General features: G+C 37.0%; 1 protein-coding gene across 1 annotated transcript; it reads right to left on the bottom strand.

The window, feature by feature from the left end:
* Positions 1 to 26,519, bottom strand: LOC102398807 (UDP-glucuronosyltransferase 2B4). The gene is made up of 6 exons (XM_006080174.3): positions 25,756 to 26,519; positions 24,936 to 25,084; positions 6,200 to 6,331; positions 4,419 to 4,506; positions 1,395 to 1,614; positions 1 to 1,293 (listed from the first exon to the last, which is right to left on the bottom strand). Exons 1-6 carry the CDS (start codon positions 26,492 to 26,494, stop codon positions 1,014 to 1,016), a joined length of 1,608 nt encoding a protein of 535 aa, XP_006080236.2. The 5' UTR covers positions 26,495 to 26,519; the 3' UTR covers positions 1 to 1,013.
* Positions 26,520 to 26,781: the final 262 nt, after the last annotated feature.

Below are 26,781 nucleotides of genomic sequence, written 5' to 3'. Positions count from 1 at the left end.
TTATTTTACTGAGTATGACAATCTCTAGGTTCATCCATGTTGCTGTAAATGGTATTATTTTATTATTTTTAATGGCTGAGTAATATTCCATTGTATATATGTGCCTCATCTTTATCCATTCCTCTTTCAATGGGCTTTTAATTTGCTTTCATGTCTCAGCTATTGTAAACAGTGCTACAATGACAGTGCATGTATCCTTTTGGATTATGCTTTCCTCTGGATACATGCTAAGGAGGAGATTGCAGGGTCATATGGTAGCTCTAATTGTAGATTTTTAAGGAAACTTCATATCATTCTCCATAGTGGTTGTACCAATTTAAACTCCCAATAAGCTGACTAATTTTAAAGACAATCAAAAATAGAGAATTAGGTAATGAAATCAAAGATTTTCAGAAATATCTCAGTTTTATACTATGAAGCAGGTAGCAGTTGCTATATTCCTAATTCAACAAATATTCCACTGCTAAACAAGCTAAAATGGATGAAGGCAAATGACTTGCCATGGCTTTAGGTTAAAAAATGATGCTGAGGCTGGATGGATAGTAAAATCCAAGTGTTAGTGGTCTCACAAATAAAATGAAGGGGTGCATCTTTTGATACAATTCCAATTATTGAATAGCTTCTATAGCAAGACAAAACTGTAGAATTCTATACCAAAATAGAGTAAAAATTCTGAATATCTACAATATAATATGGATACTATGAATAGATTTGTTACTGTACTTGTACTATGCATAACCTGTGAAACACAGTTAAATTCAATCTTTCAGTATAGCTTTTGAATTAAAAGAGTACATTTCAATATATACCCTATAGCTTTATTCTCACTGGAGATTTCACCAGTTTTATTCTTGGCATGACTTATTTCTAATTTGTAAACAGGTATAAAATCTCTTGAAAACAATTTTGATGCTAAATTGTGAATTGTTGTTTTGTCACAGGGGAAGCTCATCATAACTCTTTTGTGCTGGAATAAACTGGAGGAGTTCCATCTAGGGGCATAACGCCTTCAGCTACTCCCTTTTTTGCTTCTTTCCTGTTTTAGCAAACTTGCGGTAACAAAAGAGAAAGCATTTTGTGGTGACAAATACAACAGTTGCCACACAGGCCAGCAGGAACCCAATCACATCCAGAGAGTGGTACTGGAACCAGGTGAGGTTGTGGGCTGCTGGCCTCAGGTGCTTGGCTCCTTTGTGGCGCATGACAAACTCAATCCAGAAGACTGCTCGGTCCAGGGGCTTTATAGGCTGATTGCGTTGAATGGTGGATAACCACATAGCCTTCTCTTTGTAGCTAAAGGAAAAGCAAAGAAACATCAATTTATAAAATGAGCTAGCTTGTGGGGCAATTGTTGTATTTGTTACCACCAAATGTAGTGAAACAAATATACTCACGAAGGATTGTTAATGACTTCCTTCAATGCGTTGAGCAGATCTCTTGATGACATTGTTTCCAAGTCCACTCTGACAGCTGCTCCCTTGGCCTTCACTCGCACAATGTTATCAGGTTGATCAGCAAACAAAGGAAGGCCCACCATAGGGATCCCATGGTAGATAGCCTCATAAATGCCATTGGTTCCACCATGAGTTATAAAGGCTTTGGTTTTTGGGTGACCTAGAATTGAGTGAATTTCAGTAAAATTATTAATTAAAAGTCTTAAAAATAAAATGAGAAATGAGCATTATAAAACAACTGAAATAAGCAGTGTCTTTTAGATAACATACGAAACTGTGTTTAAATTGCTTCAGAATTCAGAATAAGAGTGAAAAAGTTGGTTTAAAGCTCAACATTCAGAAAACGAAGATCATGCCATCTGGTCCCATCACTTCATGGGAAATAGATGGGGAAACAGTGGAAACAGTGTCAGAGTTTATTTTTCTGGGCTCCAAAATCACCACAGATGGTGACTGCAGCCATGAAATTAAAAGACGCTTACTCCTTGGAAGGAAAGTTATGACCAACCTAGATAGCATATTCAAAAGCAGAGACATTACTTTGCCAACAAAGGTTCATCTAGTCAAGGCTATTGTTTTTCCTGTGATCATGTATGGAAGTGAGAGTTGGACTGTGAAGAAGGCTGAGTGCTGAAGAATTGATGCTTTTGAACTGTGGTGTTGGAGAAGACTCTTGAGAGTCCCTTGGACTGCAAGGAGATCCAACCAGTCCATTCTGAAGGAGATCAGCCCTGGGATTTCTTTGGAAGGAATGATGCTAAAGCTGAAACTCCAGTACTTTGGCCATCTCATGTGAAGAGTTGACACATTGGAAAAGACTCTGATTCTGGGAGGGATTGGGGGCAGGAGGAGAAGGGGACGACAGAGGATGAGATGGCTGGATGGAATCACTGACTCGATGGACATGAGTCTGAGTGAACTCCAGGAGTTGGTGATGGACAGGGAGGCCTGGCGTGCTGCGATTCATGGGGTCCCAAAGAGTTGGACACGACTGAGTGACTGATCTGATCTGATCTGAAGTTTGCTGGAGAGGTAAGTGAAGACTTCATAAAGAGCGATGTCACTTGAACTTCACAAATGAATCCAAGATTGGTAGGTGAAAAACCTGAAAGGTAATTCTGGGTAAAAGAAAACATTTTTGCAACAAAAACAGGAAGGGCATGTCAGAAATATAATCTCTAAAACAATAATGAAGCCATTTAGTCTGAAAGGAAGTGTGTCAAGGCAACAAGAAGGGTAAATGGGAGTGGTAGTCGAACCAGAAGAAGGAAAAGCTACAATTTATTATGAAATGTGTGACCACTTGATATAAAAGATATGGATTTTTTGATAGAAATTGGAGAGTCACAGGTAATAAAAAGAGGAACTCTTATTTCCAAGTATCATTAAAAATATCCCTAAGGAGTGCTCAAAATTCTCCAAGCCAGGCTTCAGCAATACATGAACCATGAAATTCCAGATGTTCAAGCTGGTTTTAGAAAAGGTAGAAACCAGAGATCAAATTGCCAACATCCACTGGATCATAGAAAAAGTAAGAGAGTTCCAGAAAAACATCTATTTCTGCTTTATTGACTATGCCAAAGCCTTTGACTGTGTGGATCCCAATAAACTGTAGAAAATTCTGAAAGAGATGGGAATACCAGACCACCTGGCCTGCCTCTTGAGAAACCTGTATGCAGATCAGGAAGCAACAGTTAGAACTGGAGGAACAACAGACTGGTTCCAAATAGGAAGAGGAGTACATCAAGGCTGTATATTGTCACCCTGTTTATTTAACTTATATGCAGAGTATATCATGAGAAACGCTGGACTGGAAGAAGCACAAGCTGGAATCAAGATTGCCGGGAGAAATATCAATAACCTCAGATATGCAGATGACACCAGCCTTATGGCAGAAAGTAAAGAAGAACTAAAGAGCCTCTTGATGAAAGTGAAAGTGGAGAGTGACAAGGTTGGCTTAAAGCTCAACATTCAGAAAGATAAGATCATTGCATCCAGTCCCATCACTTCATGGCAAATAGATGGGGAAACAGTGGCAGATTTTATTTTTTTGGGCTCCAAAATCACTGCAGATGGTGATTGCAGCCATGAAATTAAAAGATGGTTACTCCTTGGAAGGAAAGCCTAGAGGGCATATTAAAAAACAGAGACATTACTTTGTCAACAAAGGTCCATCTAGTCAATGCTATGGTTTTTCCAGTAGTCATGTATGGATGTGAGAGTTGGACTATAAGAAAGCTGAGCATAGAAGAATTGATTCTTTTGAACTGTGGTGTTGGAGAAGACGCTTTAGTGTCCTTTGGACAGTGAGGAGATCCAACCAGTCCATCCTAAAGATCAGTCCTGAGTGTTCATTAGAAGAACTGATGCTGAAGCTGAAACTCCAATACTTTGGCCACCTGATGCGAAGAGCTGCCTCATTGGAAAAGACCCTGATGCTGGGAAAGATTGTGGGCAGGAGGAGAAGGGGATGACAGAGGATGAGATGGTTTGACGGCATCACCAACTCAATGGACATGAGTTTGGGTAAATTCCGGGAGTTGGTGATGGACAGGGAGGCCTGGCGTGCTGCGGTTCATGGGGTGGCAGAGTCAGACACAACTGAATGACTGAACTGAACTGAACTAAACTGAAGGAATGGAAAAGATAGGTGTAAGGGGAGAATTCATACACAGAACAGTGCACAGAGTTACTTAAAATTTCACAGTGAAAAGTAATTATACCCAAAGTAAACATATTTTGCTTCTGGATGTAAAGGATGTGACCATGTATAACACAATGCCTTTAAATTTTCTCATTTTTTTTTCCTCTGGGGCTAAAAATAGCAATGAAGGAGTAAAGTTGTCTTACTTAAACTCAAAGGAGTTTTTGAATAATAAATGTTGGATGTTTGTTTCCTATTCAAGTAGAATCACTCTGCTCAGGTGTTACTCATGTTTTCAATATTTTTCTGCCAAGTCTTACCAAGAAGGTCATTCTGGGGTATCCACTTATACAGACGAGTATTGGGCCCTAGGGTATCTGGTTTCTTGCCATCATATCTCCATAGAACCTGTTAAGGTAAAGGAAATACCTTATTCCATGAGTTAAACTTCAAAGTCATAGTGTTAAAATTTTAAGCAAATAAAATTTAAATGCCTCTGCATAACAGATAAGTAAATCAGAGCATGAGGCCTTAATTGATAATAACTACTAATATACTACTGAATAACAATATCCACATTTGATGTACTCATTTTCAGGTTCAATCTGAGATGGAATGCTATCATGACATGTCACATATGATGACATAGACAAATAGGTTTTCAATGACAAATTCAAATATTTAAGAAATTTTTGCATTTTGATCTTATTTCTAGGGCAGAAAGACTATGGCAAATTTTTAATAAATCACATATTTTTGTTTTAGTTTGTATTCTAAATCTCATTTTAAGTTTATTCACCAATTTCTTTTTAACTGTTATAAGTGTTTACTTATATCCACATGTTAATATAACTCATTTTATTAGAATTTTGCAATTTTACTGCAGAGAAGAAAATGCATGCAATCAGCAACTTAAGAGAAATACTCTGCTTATTTATAGTTTATTAATAATAAGTTAATTAGGGCTGTCTAGGAAATATAATTTCATTTAGATTACAAATTGTTAAATACTACTTCCAAAAACAATGAACTGGAGTTTTTTTTACATAAATCCAGATTATTGGAGAAGGAAATGGCAACCCACTCCAGTATTCTTGCCTGGAGAATCCCATGGACAGAGGAGCCTGAAGGGTACAATCCATGAGATCAAAAGAGTCGGACATGACAGCAGCTAAACCGCCACCATCAGATTATTAACAGTATTATCATACTAGGCTTGGAAATGTTTTACCTTTAGAAAAAAAGAGTCAGTTGGTAATTTGTAAGGGACAACAAGGTTGTTGAAAAAGTTTCATAATTGTGACACTAACGTTATTCAACTGACCCTAAATGCTTCAACAATGAAGCAGAAAGCACCGAAAGTATTGATTAATACGGTCTCTGGGTATAGTAGCAAAGTAAGGACCAGTTTTGTAATTCCAAGCAATTCTTATAAGCTAGATTATAATTTACTAGTGTTTAACTTCTATGTGCTCTGTGAATGTAAAGTAACTTTAGTTTTTCAGCAAAAAATTAGCCTAGGCAATAAGAGAAGCCAACGTTTCTCTGAATAGCAACCTGGAAAGCACATTGATTAGGTCTGTTCCACAACTTAGGGAATGTAAAAGGGACCAGGAATTCCTGGCAAGTACAAACTGCAAGAAGCACTCCAGACTTTTATAAATATTGCTAAACATTATTGAGAGGCCACATATACCATGAAAATTCAACTCCTGAGAACATCTGTATGTGTATTTTGTCTTCAGGAGTCCTTTGGGAAAATGGGCAAATAACAAGACAGAATTTGGTGATTTCTTTTCTTGTCCACACTACCATTACAATACCAAAATTCACACTGTATCTCTTACATAGTTTCTTTGTGATTACAGTGTTAATCCAAATTTAATGTCAGGAAGACATTCTATGTACTGTTCTACCATCTACTATATATATATATATATATATATATATATATATATATTTTTTTTTTTAATAAATCTGAGATAATTTGGAGATATCTTAATAGTTTGTCCTTCTTGCATAATATATCTGTAATCAGGGCTTTTTACAGAATTTAATAGTTTCCTTAAGTATTTATCTACTATTAAGTTACTTTACATACTTTTTGTGGAATCTGGGCAAGAGCTGATGCAATTACATTGGCTTTTTCTTCTGTTATGTTACTGATCATTGACCCCAAAGTAAACACCACAATACCATTTTCTCCAGAGCTCTGAACAAACTCTTCCATTTCCTGTGAAAAAGAATTTACTTCATCACGAATGAGCAACAACAGCATAGCAAACAGTATTGGAAAGTTTGCCAGGAAAAAAAAAAAAAAAAAACTAAAGAGACAAAATCAGACAGTCTAGAAATTATTAGAGTAGTCACTGTTTTTTTTTTTTTTTTTAATATCATGGTAAAATGAATACAACATAAAATTTTACCATCTTAATCATTCCTAGAATATGGTTCAATAAAGTTAACTATATTCACATTGTGCACCAACCTCCAGAACTTTTTCATCTGGCAAAGATGGAAGTCTGTACCCACTAAGAAACTCCATTTTCATCTTTCCTCAGTCCCTGGGAACCATTATTATACTCTATGTTTCAACAGATTAGATTAGATCCTTTTTTCAAGTTGTATTGTACAGTCTATCTTTTCACCTCTGGCTTAATTCACTTAGTTATAAGATTCATTCATGTGGTGACATGTGTCAGAATTTTCCTTTAAAGATTAAGTAATACCCCATCTTTTTGTATCTACAACATTTTGTTTATTCTGTTTATGGATGCTTCAGTTTCTTCAGCCTCTTGGCTCTTATGAATACTGCTTTCACGGATATGGTGTGAAAATATCTCGTTGGGATCCTCATTTCAATTCTTTTGTATATATAACCAGAAGAGGAATTGCCACATCATATGTATTGGTGCTAGGCTTCAACAGTATGTGAACTGAGAACTCCCAGGTGTACAGGCTGGTTTAGAAAAGGCAGAGGAACCAGAGATCAAATTGCCAACATCTGTTGGATCATAGGAAAAGCAAAGGAATTCCAGTAAAACATCTACTTCTGCTTTGTTGATTATGCTAAATCCTTTGACTGTGTGGATGACAACATACTGTGGAAAATTCTTAAAGAGATGGGAATACTGCCTTACCTGCATCCTGAGAAACCTGTATGCAGGACAAGAAGCAACAGTTAGAACTGGGCATGGAACAATAAACTGGTTCAAAATTGGGAAAAGACTAACTCAAGACTGTATCTAGTCACTCTGCTTATTTAAGTAATAGGCAGAGTATATCATGCGAAATGCCAGGCTGAATGAAACATAAGCTGGAATTGATTGTTTGGAGAAATATCAACAAACTCAGATATGCAGATGACACCACCCTAATGGCAGAAAGTGAAGAGGAGCTAAAGAGCCTCTTGAGAGTGAAAGAGGAGAGTGAAATTGCTGGCTTAAATGCAACATTCAGAAAACTAAGATCAGAGTATCTGGTCCCATCACTTCAAGGCAAATAGATGGGGAAACAATGGAAACAGTGAGAGACTTTATTTTGGGGGGGCTCCAAAATCACTGTGAATGGTGACTGTAGCTATGAAATTAAAAGATGCTTGGAAGGAAAGCTGTGACCAACTTAGACAGTGTATTCAAAAACCAAGACATCACTTTGCTGACAAAGGTCCATACACTAAAAATATGGTTATTCCAGTAGTAATGTATTGATGAAACAGTTGGACTATCAAGTTGACTGAGTACCAAAGAAATGATTGTTTTGAACTGTGGTTCTGGAGAAGACTCTTGAAAGTCCCTTGGACAGCAGGGAGATCAAACTGGTCAATCCTAAAGGATATCAGTCCTGAATATTCATCAGAAGGACTGATGCTTTGGCCAATACTTTGGCCAACTGATGCGAAGAGTTGATTCATTGGAAATGACCCTGTTTCTGGAAAAGATTGAGGGTAGGGGGGAAAAGGAATGACAGAGCATGAACTGGTTGGATAACATCATTGACTCAATGGACATGAGTTTGAGCAAACTCCAGGAGATAGTGAAGGACAGGGAAGCCTGGCATGCTGCTGCTCCATGGGGTGGCAAAGAGTCAAACACAATTGAGCAACTCAACAGAAACAGTGTTTATTGACAGGTTTTAAATTCGAAAGTGTGTATTATGCTTACCATATATATATAGTTAGTTTATAAAGTAATTTCCCTCCTGCCCTCTTGATTCTTGAACATGCTAACTTCACATCATTGACTGTGGTCAGTTGTGTTTTTCAGTATTAAACACAAAAATTTTATTTTAGAAAATTTTGAGGAAACGCCATACTGTTTTTGAAAGTGAAAGTGTAGTCGCTCAATCCTGTTTGACTCTTTGATACCCCATGAACTGTAGCCCACCAGGCTCCTCTGTCCATAGAGTTCTCCAGGCAAGAATACTAGAGTGATTTGCCATTTCCTTCTCCAGGGCATCTTCCCTACCCAGGGATCAAATCTGGTCTCCCTCAGTTTAGGCAGATTCTTTACCATCTGATCTCCAGTAGCATATTGGGCACCTACTGACCTGGGGAGTTTCTCTTTCAGTATCCTATCATTTTGCCTTTTCATACTGTTCATGGGGTTCTCAAGGCAAGAATACTGAAGTGGTTTGCCATTCCCTTCTCCAGTGGACCACATTCTGTCAAATCTCTCCACCATGACCCGCCCGTCTTCGGTTGCCCCATGGGCATGGCTTAGGCTGTGGTCCTAGTGTGATTAGATTGACTAGTTTTCTGTGAGTATGGTTTCAGTGTGTTTGCCTTCTGATGCCCTCTTGCAACACCTACCGTCTTACTTGGGTTTCTCTTACCTTGGGCATGGGGTATCTCTTCACGGCTGCTCCAGCAAAGTGCAGCCATTGCTCCTTACCTTGGACGAGGGGTTGATAGAAGCAAGGTCCGATGCTGTAAAGAGCAATATTGCATAGGAACCTGGAATGTCAGGTCCATGAATCAAGGCAAATTGGAAGTGGTCAAACAAGAGATGGCAAGAGTGAATGTCAACATTCTAGGAATCAGCGAACTGAATTGGACTGGAATGGGTGAATTTAACTCACATGACCATTATATCTACTACTGCGGGCAGGAATCCCTCAGAAGAAATGGAGTAGCCATCATGGTCAACAAGAGTCCAAAATGCAGTACTTGGATGCAGTCTCAAAAACGACAGAATGATCTCTGTTCGTTTCCAAGGCCAACCATTCAATACCACAGTAATCCAAGTCTATGTCCCAACCAGTAACGCTGAAGAAGCTGAAGTTGAACGGTTCTATGAAGAACTACAAGATCTTTTAGAACTAAAAGCCAAAAAAGATGTCCTTTTCATTATAGGGGACTGGAATGCAAAAGTAGGAAGTCAAGAAACACCTGGAGTAACAGGCAAATTTGGCCTTGGAATACAGAATGAAGCAGGGCAAAGACTAATAGAGTTTTGCCAAGAAAATGCACTGGTCATAACAAACACCCTCTTCCAACAACACAAGAGAAGACTCTATACATGGACATCACCAGATGGTCAATACCGAAATCAGATTGATTATATTCTTTGCAGCCAAAGATAGAGAAGCTCTATACAGTCAGCAAAAACAAGACCAGGAGCTGACTGTGGCTCAGACCATGAACTCCTTATTGCCAAATTCAGACTTAAATTGAAGAAAGTAGGGAAAACCACTAGACCATTCAGGTATGACCTAAATCAAATCCTTTATGGTTATACAGTGCAAGTGAGAAATAGATTTAAGGGCCTAGATCTGATAGATAGAGTGCCTGATGAACTATGGAATGAGGTTCATGACATTGTACAGGAGAAAGGGATCAAGACCATCCCCATGGAAAAGAAATGCAGAAAAGCAAAATGGCTGTCTGGGGAGACCTTACAAGTAGCTGTGAAAAGAAGAGAAGCCAAACGCAAAGGAGAAAAGGAAAGATATAAGCACCAGAATGCAGAGTTCCAAAGAATAGCAAGAAGAGATAAGAAAGCCTTCTTCAGCGATCAATGCAAAGAAATAGAGGAAAACAACAGAATGGGAAAGACTAGAGATCTCTTCAAGAAAATCAGAGATACCAAAGGAACATTTCATGCAAAGATGGGCTCGATAAAGGACAGAAATGGTGTGGACCTAACAGAAGCAGAAGATATTAAGGAGATGGCAAGAATACACAGAAGAACTGTACAAAAAAGATCTTCACGACCCAGATAATCAAGATGGTGTGATCACTCACCCAGAGCCAGACATCCTGGAATGTGAAGTCAAGTGGGCCTTAGAAAGCATCACTACGAGCAAAGCTAGTGGAGGTGATGGCATTCCAGTTGATCTATTCCAAATCCTGAAAGATGATGCTTTGAAAGTGCTGCACTCAATATGCCAGCAAATTTGGAAAACTCAGCAGTGGCCACAGGACTGGAAAAGGTCAGTTTTCATTCCAATCCCAAAGAAAGGCAATGCCAAAAAATGTTCAAACTACCACACAATTGCACTCATCTCACACACTAGTAAAGTAATGCTCAAAATTCTGCAAGCCAGGCTTCAGCAATATGTGAACCGTGAACTTCCTGAAGTTCAAGCTGGTTTTAGAAAAGGCAGAGGAACCAGAGATCAAATTGCCAACATCTGCTGGATCATAGAAAAAGCAAGAGAGTTCCAGAAAAACATCTATTTCTGCTTTATTGACTATGCCAAAGCCTTTGACTGCCTGGATCACAATAAACTGTGGAAAATTCTGAAAGAGATGGGAATACCAGACCACCTGATCTGCCTCTTGAAAAATCTGTATGCAGGTCAGGAAGCAACAGTTAGAACTGGACATGGAACAACAGACTGGTTTCAAATAGGAAAAGGAGTTCGTCAAGGCTGTATATTGTCACCCTGTTTATTTAACTATATGCAGAGTACATCATGAGAAACGCTGGACTAGAAGAAACACAAGCTGGAATCAAGATTGCCAGGAGAAATATCAATAACCTCAGATATGCAGATGACACCACCCTTATGGCAGAAAGTGAAGAGGAATTCAAAAGGCTCTTGATGAAAGTGAAAGTGGAAAGTGAAAAAGTTGGCTTAAAGCTCAACATTCAGAAAATGACGATCATGCCATCTGGTCCCATCACTTCATGGGAAATAGATGGGGAAACAGTGGCAACAGTGTCAGAGTTTATTTTTCTGGGCTCCAAAATCACTACAGATGGTGACTGCAGCCATGAAATTAAAAGACGCTTACTCCTTGGAAGGAAAGTTATGACCAACCTAGATAGCATATTCAAAAGCAGAGACATTACTTTGCCAACAAAGGTTTGTCTAGTCAAGGCTATGGTTTTTCCAGTGGTCATGTATGGCTGTGAGACTTGGACTGTGAAGAAGGCTGAGCACTGAAGAATTGATGCTTTTGAACTGTGGTGTTGGAGAAGACTCTTGAGAGTCCCTTGGACTGCAAGGAGATCTAGCCAGTCCATTCTGAAGGAGATCAGCCCTGGGATTTCTTTGGAAGGAATGATGCTAAAGCTGAAAGTCCAGTACTTTGGCCACCTCGTGGGAAGAGTTGACTCATTGGAAAAGACTCTGATGCTGGGAGGCATTGGGGGGCAGGAGGAGAAGGGGACTACAGAGGATGAGATGGCTGGATGGCATCACTGCTTCGATGGACGAGAATCTGAGTGTACTCCGGGAGTTGGTGATGGACAGCGAGGCCTGGCGTGCTGGGATTCATGGGGTCGCAATGAGTTGGACACAACTGAGCGACTGATCTGATCTGATCTGATCTAATAATTTATTTATTTATTTCATACATTCTGGAGAATTATTTTAAATTTTAGTTTATTCATTGTGATTTCATTTTCCTTACTATCAGCACTAAGAAAAATCCATGATTCAAATTTGTTTATGTCTGTCATTCTCTCATATTCTTACATGAAACTTTGTCAGAATTTTTCCAACTCTGCCTTGCTAAATTACTAATGACTGATATTGAAGAGTCTGGCTTGTAGTTTGAAAGTTCTATGAAACAGTCCTATGAATTTAACATATAACCCAGAGATATGCTTGAATAGCAAAGAGTCAGACACAATTTAGCAATTGAATAACAGCAATGGTTGAGCAGTCACATATTTAAGTTACCATATTACTGAGTTTGTTTATATATGGCATCCTTTATTCTGAACTAATATTGTATAATTGTTGTCAGAGTAGGATGTGCTATGTGAGGGACCCTAACATCATCACTTCAGTCCCCCCAGGATCACAGTGGGAGAGGTACCCCATGGCCTTCTGCAGTAGAGGTCTGGTCATGTTTCGAGTTCACTTCAGACCAAATAAAGCTCCTCAGAAGTTCACTTCAGTCGCTCAGTCATGTCCGACTCTGCGACCCCATGGACTGCAGCATGCCAGGTCCTAATAAATCTGTATTTTCTGGCAACTGTTTCTGAATTACTTTGTCTTATGATTCTTGACTCCATTTCATTTTTAAAAATTGTTACATTTTATTCTACTATTAACAGACGAATTTCACATTTCTCAATATACTCCATTACAAAAAATGTAGATGAGCAAAATTTTCCTGGATAGCTGATCCAATCCATGTACTCACCTTTTCTTATTTCTTTCTTCTGTTTTAAATTCACTATTCTTTTCTCTCTTGAGATAATGACTGAATTCCTCTATCATAGAATGTATACTTTCTGATCCTAATTATTGGTATCATTGTTTTTCAAAACTATTTTTAACAGAAAAAAGAAATGAAAAAAATGTTCAGACTTTAATATTGCAGACTACATATTGTGTAACACATTTTTTCAGAATATAATTTCACCCTAATGATATCAGTCACAGTGATAAGGCCACTAAACTTTCTTATGTCTCACATGGTGCATCCAGGTAATGTATGCATTCTAGTGACCAGTTCAGTTCAGTTCAGTTCAGTCGCTCAGTCGTGTCTGACTCTTCACAACCCCATGAATTGCAGCACGCCAGGCCTCCCTGTCCATCACCAACTCCCTGTAGCAGGATTTAAATTTATTTGTCTTTAATATTTAGTCTCGATGACTTGCTAGCCAATGGTGCTTCATCTATACTGTGAAAGATGCATCTGTTTGCTATTATTATAATATATTCACTTTTCACAAATTAATTACTGGTATGTATTAGCTATTCTCATTTCCTGGTAATTTTTATGAAAATAATACAGACATGGCAAAAAAAAATATGCAAAAGCACAGAAAATTAAAATAGGAAACAGATTTACTAAACTCTCTATCCAGATATTCCTTAGTTTCAAATTTACATGTTTTTAGAAAAAATTGAAATATATCTTATATAGAAAATTATATAATAATTTTAGAAGATTATATAGAAGATTATATTATAATATAGATATATAATCTATACAATCATATAGATTATATAGAAGATTATATAAGTTCAGATGTATAATGATTTGATAATTTATATTTTATAATATGATTGCCATTTTATTATTGATTGAACCTTTATTATGTCTAATAATTATCATAGCTTTTTTGGTGGGAATAATTAAGATATAGTCCCTTGGAAAGTGTGATGATTATAATATTATACTGTTGTGTATATTCACTATTCTGTACTTTAGATCTCTAGAACTTATTTACTATAAGATGCAAACTTGTATCCTTAAACATCTCTCCTATTCTCCTATACTTTAGTCCTTGGTAACCTCTATATTACTTCTGTTTTTACAAGTTTGGCATTTTTAGATTCTGGGTCCAAGTGATATCATACATTCTCTTTTTCTGTTTTTTCAAAAAGGTAAAAAAGACTGACAACATCTAACTAGATTTACCAAGAAAAAAAGGATTCAAAATGTGAAAATGAAATAAGAGACATTACAACTGATATGACAAAAATATGAAGGATCATAAGAAACTACTATGATGAATTACATGATAACAAATTACACATTAGAAAGAATAGACAGCTTCCTAGAAACACACAACTTAAACAACCAAGAATGGATTAGGAAGAAATAGAAAAGCTGAACTGTCCCAATGAGTAAAGATATTGAATCATAAATCAAAAATCTCCTAGCATGCAAAACTCAGAGCCAGATGCATTCATTGATAATTTCTATGAATATTTAAAGAAAATTAATGTCAGTGCTTCAGAAAAATCTTCCCAAAAATTAAGGGGTTGGAGGGAACCTTTTCAAACTCATTCTACAAGGACAGCATTACCCTGATACCAAATAGATAAACACTTTACAAGAAAAGAAAACTACAGGGCAATATCCAGACTGAATGTATATGCAAAGATTATCACTAAAATATCAGCAAACTGAATTTAAGAAAATATTTAAAAGATTATATATCATTACCAATGGAATACATCTCTGGGATGTAAGGATGGTCCAACATACCCCAAAATATTTGTAATACATTACATTAATAGAATGAAATATAAAATAACTTGGTCATTTCAACAGATGCACATGAACACAAAAAAAGCATTTGAAAAGATACAACATTCTTTCATGATAGAAACCCTCATTTTTTTAGGTATAGAGGGAACATACCTCAATGCAATAAAGACTTTGTGTGTGTGTGTGTATATATATATATATATATATACACACACACAGAAACCCAAAGCTAATGTTATCCTCAACAATGAAAACTTGAAAGCTTTTTCTCTACGATCAGGAACAAGAAAAGGATGCCACTCTCACACTGATTCAACATAGTACTAGAAGTCCTAGTTACAGTAACTAGGCAAAACAAAGAGTAAAATGCTTCTTAATCAGAAAAGAGGGCTTCTCAGTGGTAAAGAATCTGCCTGCCAATGCAGTAGATGCAGGAAACACGGATTCAATCCCTGGGTAGGGAAGATCCCCTGGAAGTGGAAATGGCAACCCACACCAGTACTCTTGCCTAGAAAATTCCATGGACAGAGAAGGCTGGTTGGCTACAGTCCATAGGGTTGCAAAGTCAGACAAAACTGGGTATCGAAGCACACATGCACGCAAACAGAGAGGAAGAAGTAAAATTGTCATTTTTTGCAGATGGCATAGATTTTTGCACAGAAAAGATAGATTTAACCACAAAATTGAGCTAATCAGTAAATTCAGTAAAGTTGCAGGATGTAAAATCAGCATAGAGAAATCAGTTACATTTGTATGTACTATTAATGGAAAAGCTACCCCATTTGCAATAGGACCAAAAACAAGAAAATAACTAGAAATGTAACCAGTAAAGTATAAGATCTTTGCAGTGATAACTCCAAGATTTTGTTGAAAGAAATAGAAGAAAACATAAATAAATGGAAAGACATCCTATGTTCATGGATCAGGATATTTATATTGTTAAAATATCCATGCTACCCAAAGCCAAAGGCATCACACCTCCAAATGTCAAATTATACTACAAAATTGAAGTTGCTCAGTCCTGTCTGACTCTTTGTGACCCCATAGCCTGCCAAGTTCTTGCATCCATGGGATTTTCCAGGCAAGAATACTGGAGTGGCTTGCCATTTCCTTCTCCAGGGAATCTTTCCAACCCAGGGATTGAACCCAGGTCTCCAGCATTGAAGGCAGATTCTTCACCAGCTGAGCCACAAGGGAAGCCCATCTACTTTGCTAAAGTACAAGGTGATAGCATTTAAAGCAATATGGTACTGGCCTATAAATGCACACATACCAATGAAGCATAATACAGGGTCTAGAAAAAAATCCCTGCATATATAGCCAACCAAAATTCAACAAAAGAGCCAAGAATACCCAATAGGGAAAAAATAATCACTTCTTTTACCTCTGAAAAACTTGAACAAACATAGGCAAAAAAATGAAATGAGACCCCTATCTTACACCCTCAAAATATTACCTCAGATTTATCAAAGACTTAAGCATAACACCAGATACCATAATACTTTTAAAGAAAATGTAGAGATGATCTTCCTTAACAGTAGTCTTGAAAGTGATTGTTTTTGAATATGACATAAAAAAAAAAAATCAACAAGTGGGACTGCATCAAACTTAAAAGCTTCTGCACAACAAAAGAAACAATCAACAAAATGAAAACACAAACTACAGAATGGGAGAAAAATTTCACAATTACACACTGAGTGAGGAACTAAGGTCCAAAATATATATAGAACTCACAAAATACAATAGCAACAAAAATTCAATTAAAGAATAGGCAGATAAACAAGAGACATTTTTCAAAGAAGACATCCAAACGGCCACCAGTTATCAATATCAATATCAATAATTATCAGGGAAATGCAATTCAAAATTAGAAAATCCACCACCAAGAAAAGTGTTGGTGAGAATGTGAATAAAAGTGAATGTTTTTACACTGGCAATCAGAATGTAAATTCGTTCCATATTTATCAAAAACAAAATGAAATTTCCTCAAAAAATAAAAAATAGATCTACTGTATGAGCCAGCAGTTCTACTTCTGCATATATAACCAAAGAAAATAAAAATAAGGTAGATGAAATACATGCACTCCCATTTATTGCAACAATATTTGCAATAATCAAGGGAACAACTTAAGTGCCCATCAATGGATGAATCCATAAAAATGATGTGATAAATATACACACAAACACACGCATGAATACACACACTCATAATGTTATTCACCAATGAGAAAGAAGTAAATCCTGCCATTTTCGACAACCTGGATAAACATAGAGGACATTATGTTAAAATTTGTGCTTTCATTCTAATCTTTATTCTACTTCTATCATTGAATATGCATTTTATATTTATCATTGAATATGCATTTATATTTTATATAATTCCAGCTTACAGTGTAATTAAGCATTCTTTGATGAAATCATTGTAGTGGTATGATGTGAGCATTTATAAATTATTTAACCATTGCTTTATTTCTATTATTTCCAGTATTGACATTTTTGAATTGTTGCCCAATTATTGTGTTAAGCCATCTTGATTATTTTTTTCTGTATAGTTTCATAGAAGTATATTATGAAGCAAAATCTATAAGCATTTTTATGACTCGATGCCTTTTGCCAAATATCCTAATTCTTTAAAAAGGGCAGAAATTTTCTTAGAATCCAATAATTACTGGAAAAGTTAATGGTGTGAATAAGCAGTTTCCTTATGCAATGAAGTCCTCACAGTCATTGAGTTGGAATTAAATCTTGTTTCCTCAGCTTGAAAATAATAGCAAATATTGCTAATTTATCATGATCATACTACTATTAATGTTTCCCTTCATTCTTCTTCCTCTTCTCCTAACCTCCCCTCCTACTAACATTATCACTTTCCTGAAATGAAAAAATGGAAATTTCAAAAATAGGGTTAGATAGCACAGAACTTTCACTATCTATGTCAGCCTTTGGGCTCTGGGAAGATTACCATAGGTAATCCAAGCAATTTGCAATCAAAACAGATATTACACACTGCTATACCTAAAATGGATAACCAGCAAGGACCTAAATGATAACATAGCAAACTCTGTTCAATGTTATGTGGGAGCCTAGATGGGACGGGAGTTTGTAGAAAAATGGAGACATGTATGTGCATGGCTGAGTCCCTTTGCTGTCCACCTGAAGCTATCACAACATTGTTAATCAGCTACATTCCAATAAAATCGGAATCAGTTTAAAAAACAGAGAGAGTAAAACAGATATTGAATTTTACCCTTGAAAAAGATATCAGTTTCATTTTGCCATCAATAAAGAGTAGACAAAATGATCTATTAAGGGATCACAAGACTTCCTTGGTGACCCAGTGGTTAAGAATCCTCCTGGCAATGCAGGGAATGTGTGTTTGATCCCCGGTTTGGAAAGATCTCACATGCCTCAGGGCATCCTCAGGGGCAACCAAGCACGAGCACCACACCACTGAGCCTGCAAGTCTAGAACCTGTAAGCTACCTCAGTGAGAAGCCCACGCTCTGCCACTAGAGAAAGCCAGCACAGCAATGAAGACCTAGGACAGACAAAAATTAATTAATTTTTAAAAAGAGACCACAAAACAGTTGGCTAAAGATTGCTTTCTATTTATGTCTTAAGTCAACTTAAAACGGACTAGATTTTCTGCTTTCTTTCATAAGGAATATTACTTTATACATAGAATCCCTTATATTTTGAAACTACAGATGGTTTTAGATTCAATTGGTAGAAATTGTGGACTCTCTCTTTTTTTTTAATCTGTACAGTCTTTATGGTTCTTATATATGCAGGGTAGATTTTCTCTGTGCTCATTCTGTTAAGCATCTATGATGTTGAGACCTGCATTCCTTAAGGGAACATTTACTGAGGTTTTCTATAGGGTTCTGGAGAAAACTCTTGAGAGTCCCTTGGGCTGCAAGGAGATCAAACCAGTCAATCCTGAAGGATATCAACCCTGACTATTCTTTGGAAGGACTGATGCTGAAACTGAAACTCCAATAATTTGGTCACCTGATGTGAAGAGCCAACTAATTAGAAAAGACCCTGATGCTGGGAAAGATTGAATGCAGGAGGAGAAGGGGATGACAGAGGATGACATGGTTGGATGGCATCACCTACTTAATGACATGAGTTTGAGGAAACTCCAGGAGATGGTAAAGGACAGGTAAGCTTGGTGTGCTGCAGTCTGTGGGGTAGCAAAGAGTCAGACATGACTGAGCAATTGAACAAGAGGATCAGTGTAGGCAGAAAACATCTGTTCTCTTATAATAGATGAAGTTATCTCTTTTATGCTATAAGATGTAAACCTCTGGGATTTCAAATGAAGAATGGTTTAAATGCTGATGTGAAAGCAAGTAAGGTTTGGATTTGGCTGCAAATTACTAAGGCAACATTTATATTGTTGAAGAAGATTTTTCATTTTATCTAGAGCACTGGTAAGGAGCCTCAAGCCTTACAAAATTTTTTTTTACATTTCATCTTGCTCATCTGATTGCCAAAAACTTAAATTTATTTTTTTATATATATTTTTATTTTATTTTACTTTATTTTAAATTTAAATTTATTTATTTTAATTAGAGATTTATTACTTTACAATATTGTATTGGTTTTGCCATACATCAACATGAATCTGCCACGGGTGTACACGTGTTCCCAATCCTGAACCTCCCCTCCCATATCCCTCCCCATACCATCCCTCTGGGTCATCCCAGTGCACCAGCCCCAAGCATCCTGTATCCTGCATCAAACCTGGACTGGCGATTAGTTTCTTATATGATATTATACATGTTTCAATGCCATTCTCCCAAATCATCCCCCGCCTCCCTCTCCCACTAAGTCCAAAAGACTGTTCTATACATCTGTGTCTCTTTTGCTGTCTCGCATACAGGGTTATTGTTACCATCTTTCTAAATTTCATATATATGCATTAGCATACTGTATTGGTGTTTTTCTTTCTGGCTTACTTCACTCTCTATAATTGGCTCCAGTTTCATCCACCTCATTAGAACTGATTCAAATGTATTCTTTTTAATGTCTGAGTAATACTCCATTGTGTATATGTACCACAGCTTTCTTATCCATTCATCTGCTGATGGACATCTAGGTTGCTTCCATGACCTGATTATTATAAACAGTGCTGCGATGAACACTGGGGTACACGTATCTCTTTCAATTCTGGTTTCCTCGATGTGTATGCCCAGCAGTGGGATTGCTGGGTTGCATGGCAGTTCTATTTCCAGTTTTTTTTTTAAGATAATAAAGAGAACTCCACAAGCTGCCAGAATACAGAAAGGCCACCCCAAACTCAGCAATATAAACAAGATGAAGAGACAGAGGAATACCCAGCAGGTAAAGGAATAGGATAAATGCCCACCAAACCAAACAAAATAGGAAGAGATAGGGAATCTACCTGATAAAGAATTCTGAATAATGATAGTGAAAATGATCCAAAATCTTGAAATCAAAATGGAATCACAGATAAATAGCCTGGAAACAAGGATTGAGAAAATGCAAGAAAGGTTTAACAAGGACCTAGAAGAAATAAAAAAGAGTCAATATATAATGAATAATGCAATAAATGAGATAAAAAACACTCTGGAGGCAACAAATAGTAGAATAACGGAGGCAGAAGATAGGATTAGTGAAGTAGAAGATAGAATGGTAGAAATAAATGAATCAGAGAGGAAAAAAGAAAAACGAATTAAAAGAAATGAGGACAATCTCAGAGACCTCCAGGACAATATTAAACTCTCCAACATTTGAATCTTAGGAGTTCCAGAAGAAGAAGACAAAAAGAAAGACCATGAGAAAATACTTGAGGAGATAATAGTTGAAAACTTCCCTAAAATGGGGAAGGAAATTATCACCCAAGTCCAAGAAACCCAGAGAGTCCCAAACAGGATAAACCCAAGGCGAAACACCCCAAGACACATATAAATCAAATTAACAAAGATCAAACACAAAGAACAAATATTAAAAGCAGCAAGGGAAAAACAACAAATAACACACAAAGGGATTCCCATAAGGATAACAGCTGATCTTTCAATAGAAACTCTTCAGGCCAGGAGGGAATGGCAAGACATACTTAAAGTGATGAAAGAAAATAACCTACAGCCCAGATTACTGTACCCAGCAAGGATCTCATTCAAATATGAAGGAGAAATCAAAAGCTTTACAGACAAGCAAAAGCTGAGAGAATTCTGCACCACCAAACCAGCTCTCCAACAAATGCTAAAGGATATTCTCTGGACAGGAGACACAAAAATGGTGCAAACTTAAATTTCTTAATACTAAAAAAAGTTTAAATGTCAATTAAGCTTTATTTAACTAAATTTTGTTGAATTTATTAAATTATTTTATTACCTTTTTAGTTAACTTAAAATTTGCTTTTAAAAGATTCCATGGGATATCTATTCCCTGACAGTTTGCTGGATAATATAATCTTGATGATTAGGAAAATCATTTCAATTAGAAATTAGATCTATGTGGCTGACAAACATTGGGTTATTGACAGTATGTGATAGTAACAAATTAAAGAAAATAATATTTCTTTTGGATCACTGAGTATGGGCCAGTGACATTTTGGATAATTTACATATATTAACACATTTTTCCCTCAAGTACAATATGAGGTTGGTGCTATTATTATAAAATAGCGTGGTTATATCTCTATGGACATTTTTGTCTGGTTTTCCATCACTGCCTATATCTTGCAACAACCTGCTAAATGATGTCCCTTTCCACTCTTGCCACTTTACAATCCAACAAGGTAACTATATCCTGTGATTTTATTTTTAATGTGACCATCTCTCCCTTTTCTTTACCTTTTTAATTTTCTCCTTTATGTCCTACTAGATGTGCTAAACTCCTTATAATTATATGTCTGCAACTTAAATCTCCAGCATTTTCTGCCTCTTTACTCAGCCTCTTCCTGTTTAGACTGAACTTGGACTTCTTGGTAACTGTCATGACTATGCTTTTCTTTTGTATCTTCCCTTACCTTAGTTCAGTTCAGTTAGGTAGAGTTCAGTTGCTCAGTCATGTTTATTTCTTTGAGACCCCATGGACTATAGCACACCAGGCCTCCCTGTATATTACCAACTCCCAGAGTTTACTCAAACTCATGTCCATTGAGTTGGTGATGCCATCCAACCATCTCATCCTCTGTCATCTCCTTCTCCTCCCACTTTCAATCTTTCCAGGATCAGGGTCTTTTCAAATGAGTCAGTTCTTCGCATCAGGTGGCCAAAATATTGGCATTTCAGCTTCAGCATCAGTCCTTCCAATATATATTCAGGGCTGATTTCCTTTAGGATGGACCGGTTGGATCTCCTTTAGGTCCAAGGGACTCTCAAGAGTCTGGTCCAACACCACAGTTCAAAAGCATCAATTTTTTCATGCTCAGCTTTCAATAGAGTCCAACTCTCACATCCATACATGGCTACTGGAAAAACCATAGCTTTGACTAGATGGATCTTTATTGGCAAAGAAATGTCTCTTGTTTTTAATATGCTACTTAGATTGGTCATAACTTTTCTTCCAAGGAGTAAGCATCTTTTAATTTTATGGATGCAGTCACCATCTGCAGTGATTTTGGAGTCCAGAAAAATAAAGTCAGCCACTGTTTCCCCGTCTATTTGCCAAGAAGTGATGGGACCGGATGCAATGATCTTAGTTTTCTGAATGGTGAGCTTTAAGCCAACTTTTTCACTCTCCTCTTTCACTTTCATCAAGAGGCTCTTTAGTTCTTCTTCACTTTTCTGCCATAAGGGTGGTGTCATCTGCATATCTGAGGTTATTGATAGTTCTCCCGGCAATCTTGATTCCATGGAACCAGTCTGTCATTCCATGTCCAGTTCTAAGCGTTCCATGTTCAATTCTTGACCTGCATATAGATTTCTCAGGTGGCAGGTCAGGTGGTCTGGTATTCCCATATTTGTAAGGATTTTCCACACTTTGTTGTGATTCACACAGTCAAAGGCTTTGTCCTAGTCAATAAAGCAGAAATAGATTCTTTTCTGGAACCCTCTTGCTTTTTTAATAATCCAACTGAAGTTAGAAATTTGATCTCTGTTTCCTCTGCCTTTTCTAAATTCAGTTTGACATCTGGAAGTTCACGGTTCATGTTCTATTGAAGCCTGGCTTGGAGAATTTTGAGCATTATTTTACTAGCACGGGAAATGAGTGCAATTGTGCGGTAGTTTGAACATTCTTTGGCATTGCCTTTCTTTGGGATTGGAAAACTGACCTTTTCCAGTTCTGTGGCCACTGCTGAGCTTTCCAAATTTGCTGGCATATTGAGGACAGCACTTTCACAGCATCATCTTTTAGGATTTGAAATAGCTTAACTGGAATTCCATCACCTCCACTAGCTTTGTTCGTAGTGATGCTTCCTAAGGCCCATTTGACTTCACATTCCAGGATGTCTGGCTCTAGTTGAGTGATCATACCATCATGATTATCTGGGTCATGCATATCTTTTTTGTATAGTTCTGAAGGCAATGGCACCCCACTCCAGTACTGTGGCCTGGAAAATCCCATGGACTGAGGAGCCTGGTAGGCTGCAGTCCATGGGGTCACTAAGAGTCGGACATGACTGAGCGACTTCACTTTCACTTTTCACTTTCATGCATTGGAGAAGGAAATGGCAACCCACTCCAGTGTTCTTGCCTGGAGAATCCCAGGGACAGGGGAGCCTGGTGGGCTTCCGTGTGAGGTCGCACAGAGTCGGACACGACTGAAGCGACTTAGCTGCGGTTTGTGTATATTTGCCACCTCTTCTTAATATCTTCTGCTTCTGTTAGTTCTATAGCATTTCTGTCCTTTATTGAGCCCATCTTTGCATGAAATGTTCCCTTAGTATCTCTAATTTTCTTGAAGAGATCTCTAGTCTTTCCCACTGTATTGTTTTCCTGTATTTCTTTGCATTGATCGCTGAGGAAGGTTTTCTTATCTCTCCTTGCTATTCTTTGGAACTCTACATTCAAGTGGATATATCTTTCCTTTTCTCCTTTGCTTTTCACTTCTCTTCTTTTCACAGCTATTTGTAAGGCCTCATCAGACAGTCATTTTGGTTTTTTTTGCAATTCTTTTTCTTGGGGATGGTCTTGATCCCTGTCTCCTGTACAATGTTGAACCTCCATCCATAGTTTTTTAGTCACTCTGTCTATCAGATCTAATCCCTTGAATCTATTTCTCACTTCCACTGTATAATCATAAGGGATTAAATTTAGGTCATACCTGGTTTAGTGGTTTTCCCTACTTTCTTCAATTAAAGTCTGAATTCAGCAATAAGGAGTTCATGATCTGAGCCATAGTCAGCTCCTGGTCTTGTTTTTGCTGACTGTATAGAACTTCTTCACCTTTGGCTACAAAAAATATTATCAGTCTGATTTTGGTGTTGGCCATCTGGTGATGTCCATGTGTAGAGTCTTCTCTTGTGTTGTTGGAAGAGGGTGTTTGCTATGACCAATGAGTTCTCTTTGCCCTGATTCATTCTGTACTCCAAGGCCAAACTTGCCTGTTACTCCAGGTGTTTCTTGACTTCCTACTTTTGCATTCCAGTCCCGTATAATGAAAAGGGCATCTTTTGTCCTTTTCCTGTTAATTCTAAAAGGTTTTGTAGGTCTACACAGAACCATTAAACTTCAGATTCTTCAGCATTACTGGTCGGGGTATAAATTTGAATTACTGTGATATTGAATGGTTTACCTTGGAAACGAACAGAGATCATTCTTTTGTTTATGAGGCTGCATCTTAGTATCACGTTTCAGACTCTTTTGTTGACCAATATGGCCAATCCATTTCTTTTAAGGGATTCTTGCCCACAGTAGTAGATATAATGGTCATCTTAGTTAAATTTACCCATTCCAAACCATTTTAACTTCACAGATTCCTAAAATGTCAGTATTCCTTACCTTCAATTATTCCTGAGCATCCTTTAGAATTCACCATAATTATCAATGCCTCCAAGATATTTTCTATCATTCCTGCTGGATGTTTCTTTGGCATTTTCATCTTTCCTTATAGTAACACATTTTATTACTTGCTTTCATTCTGTCTTTCTAGATAGAGTGTCTGGTGGCAGAAACTGTGTCCACACCATTCCTCTGCATGTTAGCACTTATTTCTGGACTATGCTTGTCCCTTTGTAATTATTCTTTAATGAATATTTTATCTCTATTATTTTGAATTATCAAGGCCTTAATTTAACTGACATATTTTCACAGTCTCCCAGGTATCCCACTTTATCTTGCAATGATAATGAAATTCAGGTACTTGTGTTGGTATGGAAATATATCAGTTTCTAACTGGAAGGTCACTTTATCCAGCTTCCCTTATATGATTTACTGTAATCAACATTCTAGAATTTTTAAGGTTATTCTTACTGAAAATGAAAAGTTAACAAAGCACAACAAAGAGGAGTAGGTGACCTTAGGTAGGGGTTTGGCAGGTTTGCAGTGGAGGCCTCCAACAAATTCAAAATTTGGCAGCACTGGGCGAGGAAATTCAAAATCCCAATAGGTTCGAATCAGCCACATATCAGCTTTTCCAATTGTCTCTAAAAATGTAGTGGGTCTACCTTAAAGGAAAAGGAAAAACAAAAGTAACAACGAATACTAGATCTAATGAGAATATTGCCATATGAATACATTAGGTAATATGGGGAAAGGAATTTGAAATAATGTAGAGAAAGTTGTTTGAAAGTGCATGTTCTTTGATAAAGCAAATATATATGTATGTGTGTGTGTACATATAATATGATATGATATAATGAAATACGATCAGGAAACTTTTATGCATATAATGAATAATATATGGAAACTGAGCTACACAAGTAGAAACAATTTCTAAATGCTACCTAGATACTCGCACTACAAATGTGTTTCTAATTCCTTAACCTACTTGTCTTCATTTATCAAGATATTTTATGAGGTTTCCAGGGACCTTTTTAAGTTAAAAGATGAAGTTTCATGAGTTACATATATAATTGCTTAGAGAAGTTTTAAGTGCTTCAATTTGTGGTTTACAGTTTCCTGGAGTGTCCTGTACTAGTAATGGGCCACAAGGTTCTATGTTACCCTATGATTTAAGTGTTTCCATAATATTTATGGGATTGATGGGTCATTTTATATTTTCATTCCCTCATTATCTTGTAAGAGACAAAATCCTGTGGTTTTATGTTTATGTGGTCACCTTCCAAGGCACTTGGAAAATTAGGACTTCATGTTACCAACCAAAAAGATGACTTACCCAGTACTCCACTGTAAAACTCGTTCCATGTCTTCTCATCAAATGTTTGGAACCAGAAGTCAAAATAAAGTACATATAGCATATTTTTGACCCTTTCCATGAATGTCATGTGATCACTTAATGCTGAAAATATAACAGGCACATAGGATGGTGGGAATGAAAGTTTTCCACTATATTTTTCAAACAAATAGCCAGGCGAAAAACGGAGACTGTACACTAAAGGAATTCTAAGTAGCTCAGTAAGCAGCTCACCACAGGGTCCAGCGGCATCTGCAAGAAGGACATCAAACCTTGATTCCTGTAGTTTTGTTATAAGTTTCTTTTTTGAAACAACTTCTTTACACATTTTCATAAGCATTCCAGAAAATTCCCAAAGTAAACTTTTCAATTCTCTCAATGATGAAACATTTGTCCAAAATGAATTTTTTGCCATATATGTCCATTTCTCAATCAAATTCTTGACAGCATTTTCAAAATCATCTTTAGTTAAAGATACAGGGAAAATCTCAAACTTAAAAGCAGATGGTTTGTTGGCATCAGTAATAGTGGAAGCTGAAGATATTAGAACAGTCACCTCATGACCCCTCATGACTAGTTCATCCAGAACTGCCTTCATATTCATCCAATGACTAAATTCCACTGGCCACACCAGCACCTTTCCACAAAACCCAGAGTTAAAATAGCAAGTCAGCTGTAGTAGCAGCAGAAATGAGAGCGATTTCATAGACATCTTGCTCATATGCAGTACTTAAAAATTACTCTATCATTTTGGTATTGCTCATGCTTTTATCCAAGGAGAAATCAATCAGGAAGTTAAAAGTTAACTCTTACACTTCAAATAACTAAATTTTATGACTAGTCAGCAGCTGTGGAAATCAATTGAAAGGTCAAAGTGTAAAACATTTCATGACAATAAAGTGTTTAATATTGTTTTGTCAGTATTATCACTGATCTAAAACTTAATGATCTTGCACATGCAAGTTCAACTGTGTTATTAACATGTAAGAGAGAAATGTATAGACTACT

This window comes from Bubalus bubalis, chromosome 7, assembly GCF_019923935.1.
Source record: "Bubalus bubalis isolate 160015118507 breed Murrah chromosome 7, NDDB_SH_1, whole genome shotgun sequence".
In the NCBI taxonomy this organism is placed as follows: domain Eukaryota; kingdom Metazoa; phylum Chordata; class Mammalia; order Artiodactyla; family Bovidae; genus Bubalus; species Bubalus bubalis.
Note: the sequence above shows the minus strand (reverse complement) of the source record. Positions and strands in the feature narration are given on the sequence as shown.

Excerpts from the sequence above, each read along its gene's own strand:
- LOC102398807 (XM_006080174.3), bottom strand. The coding sequence starts at position 26,494 with ATGAGCAAGATGTCTATGAAATCGCTCTCATTTCTGCTGCTACTACAG. Across the intron at positions 4,507-6,199 it reads TTGCCCAGATTCCACAAAAA|GTTCTATGGAGATATGATGG; the intron begins GTATGTAAAGTA and ends TTACCTTAACAG. Across the intron at positions 1,615-4,418 it reads ACCCCAGAATGACCTTCTTG|GTCACCCAAAAACCAAAGCC; the intron begins GTAAGACTTGGC and ends ACTCAATTCTAG.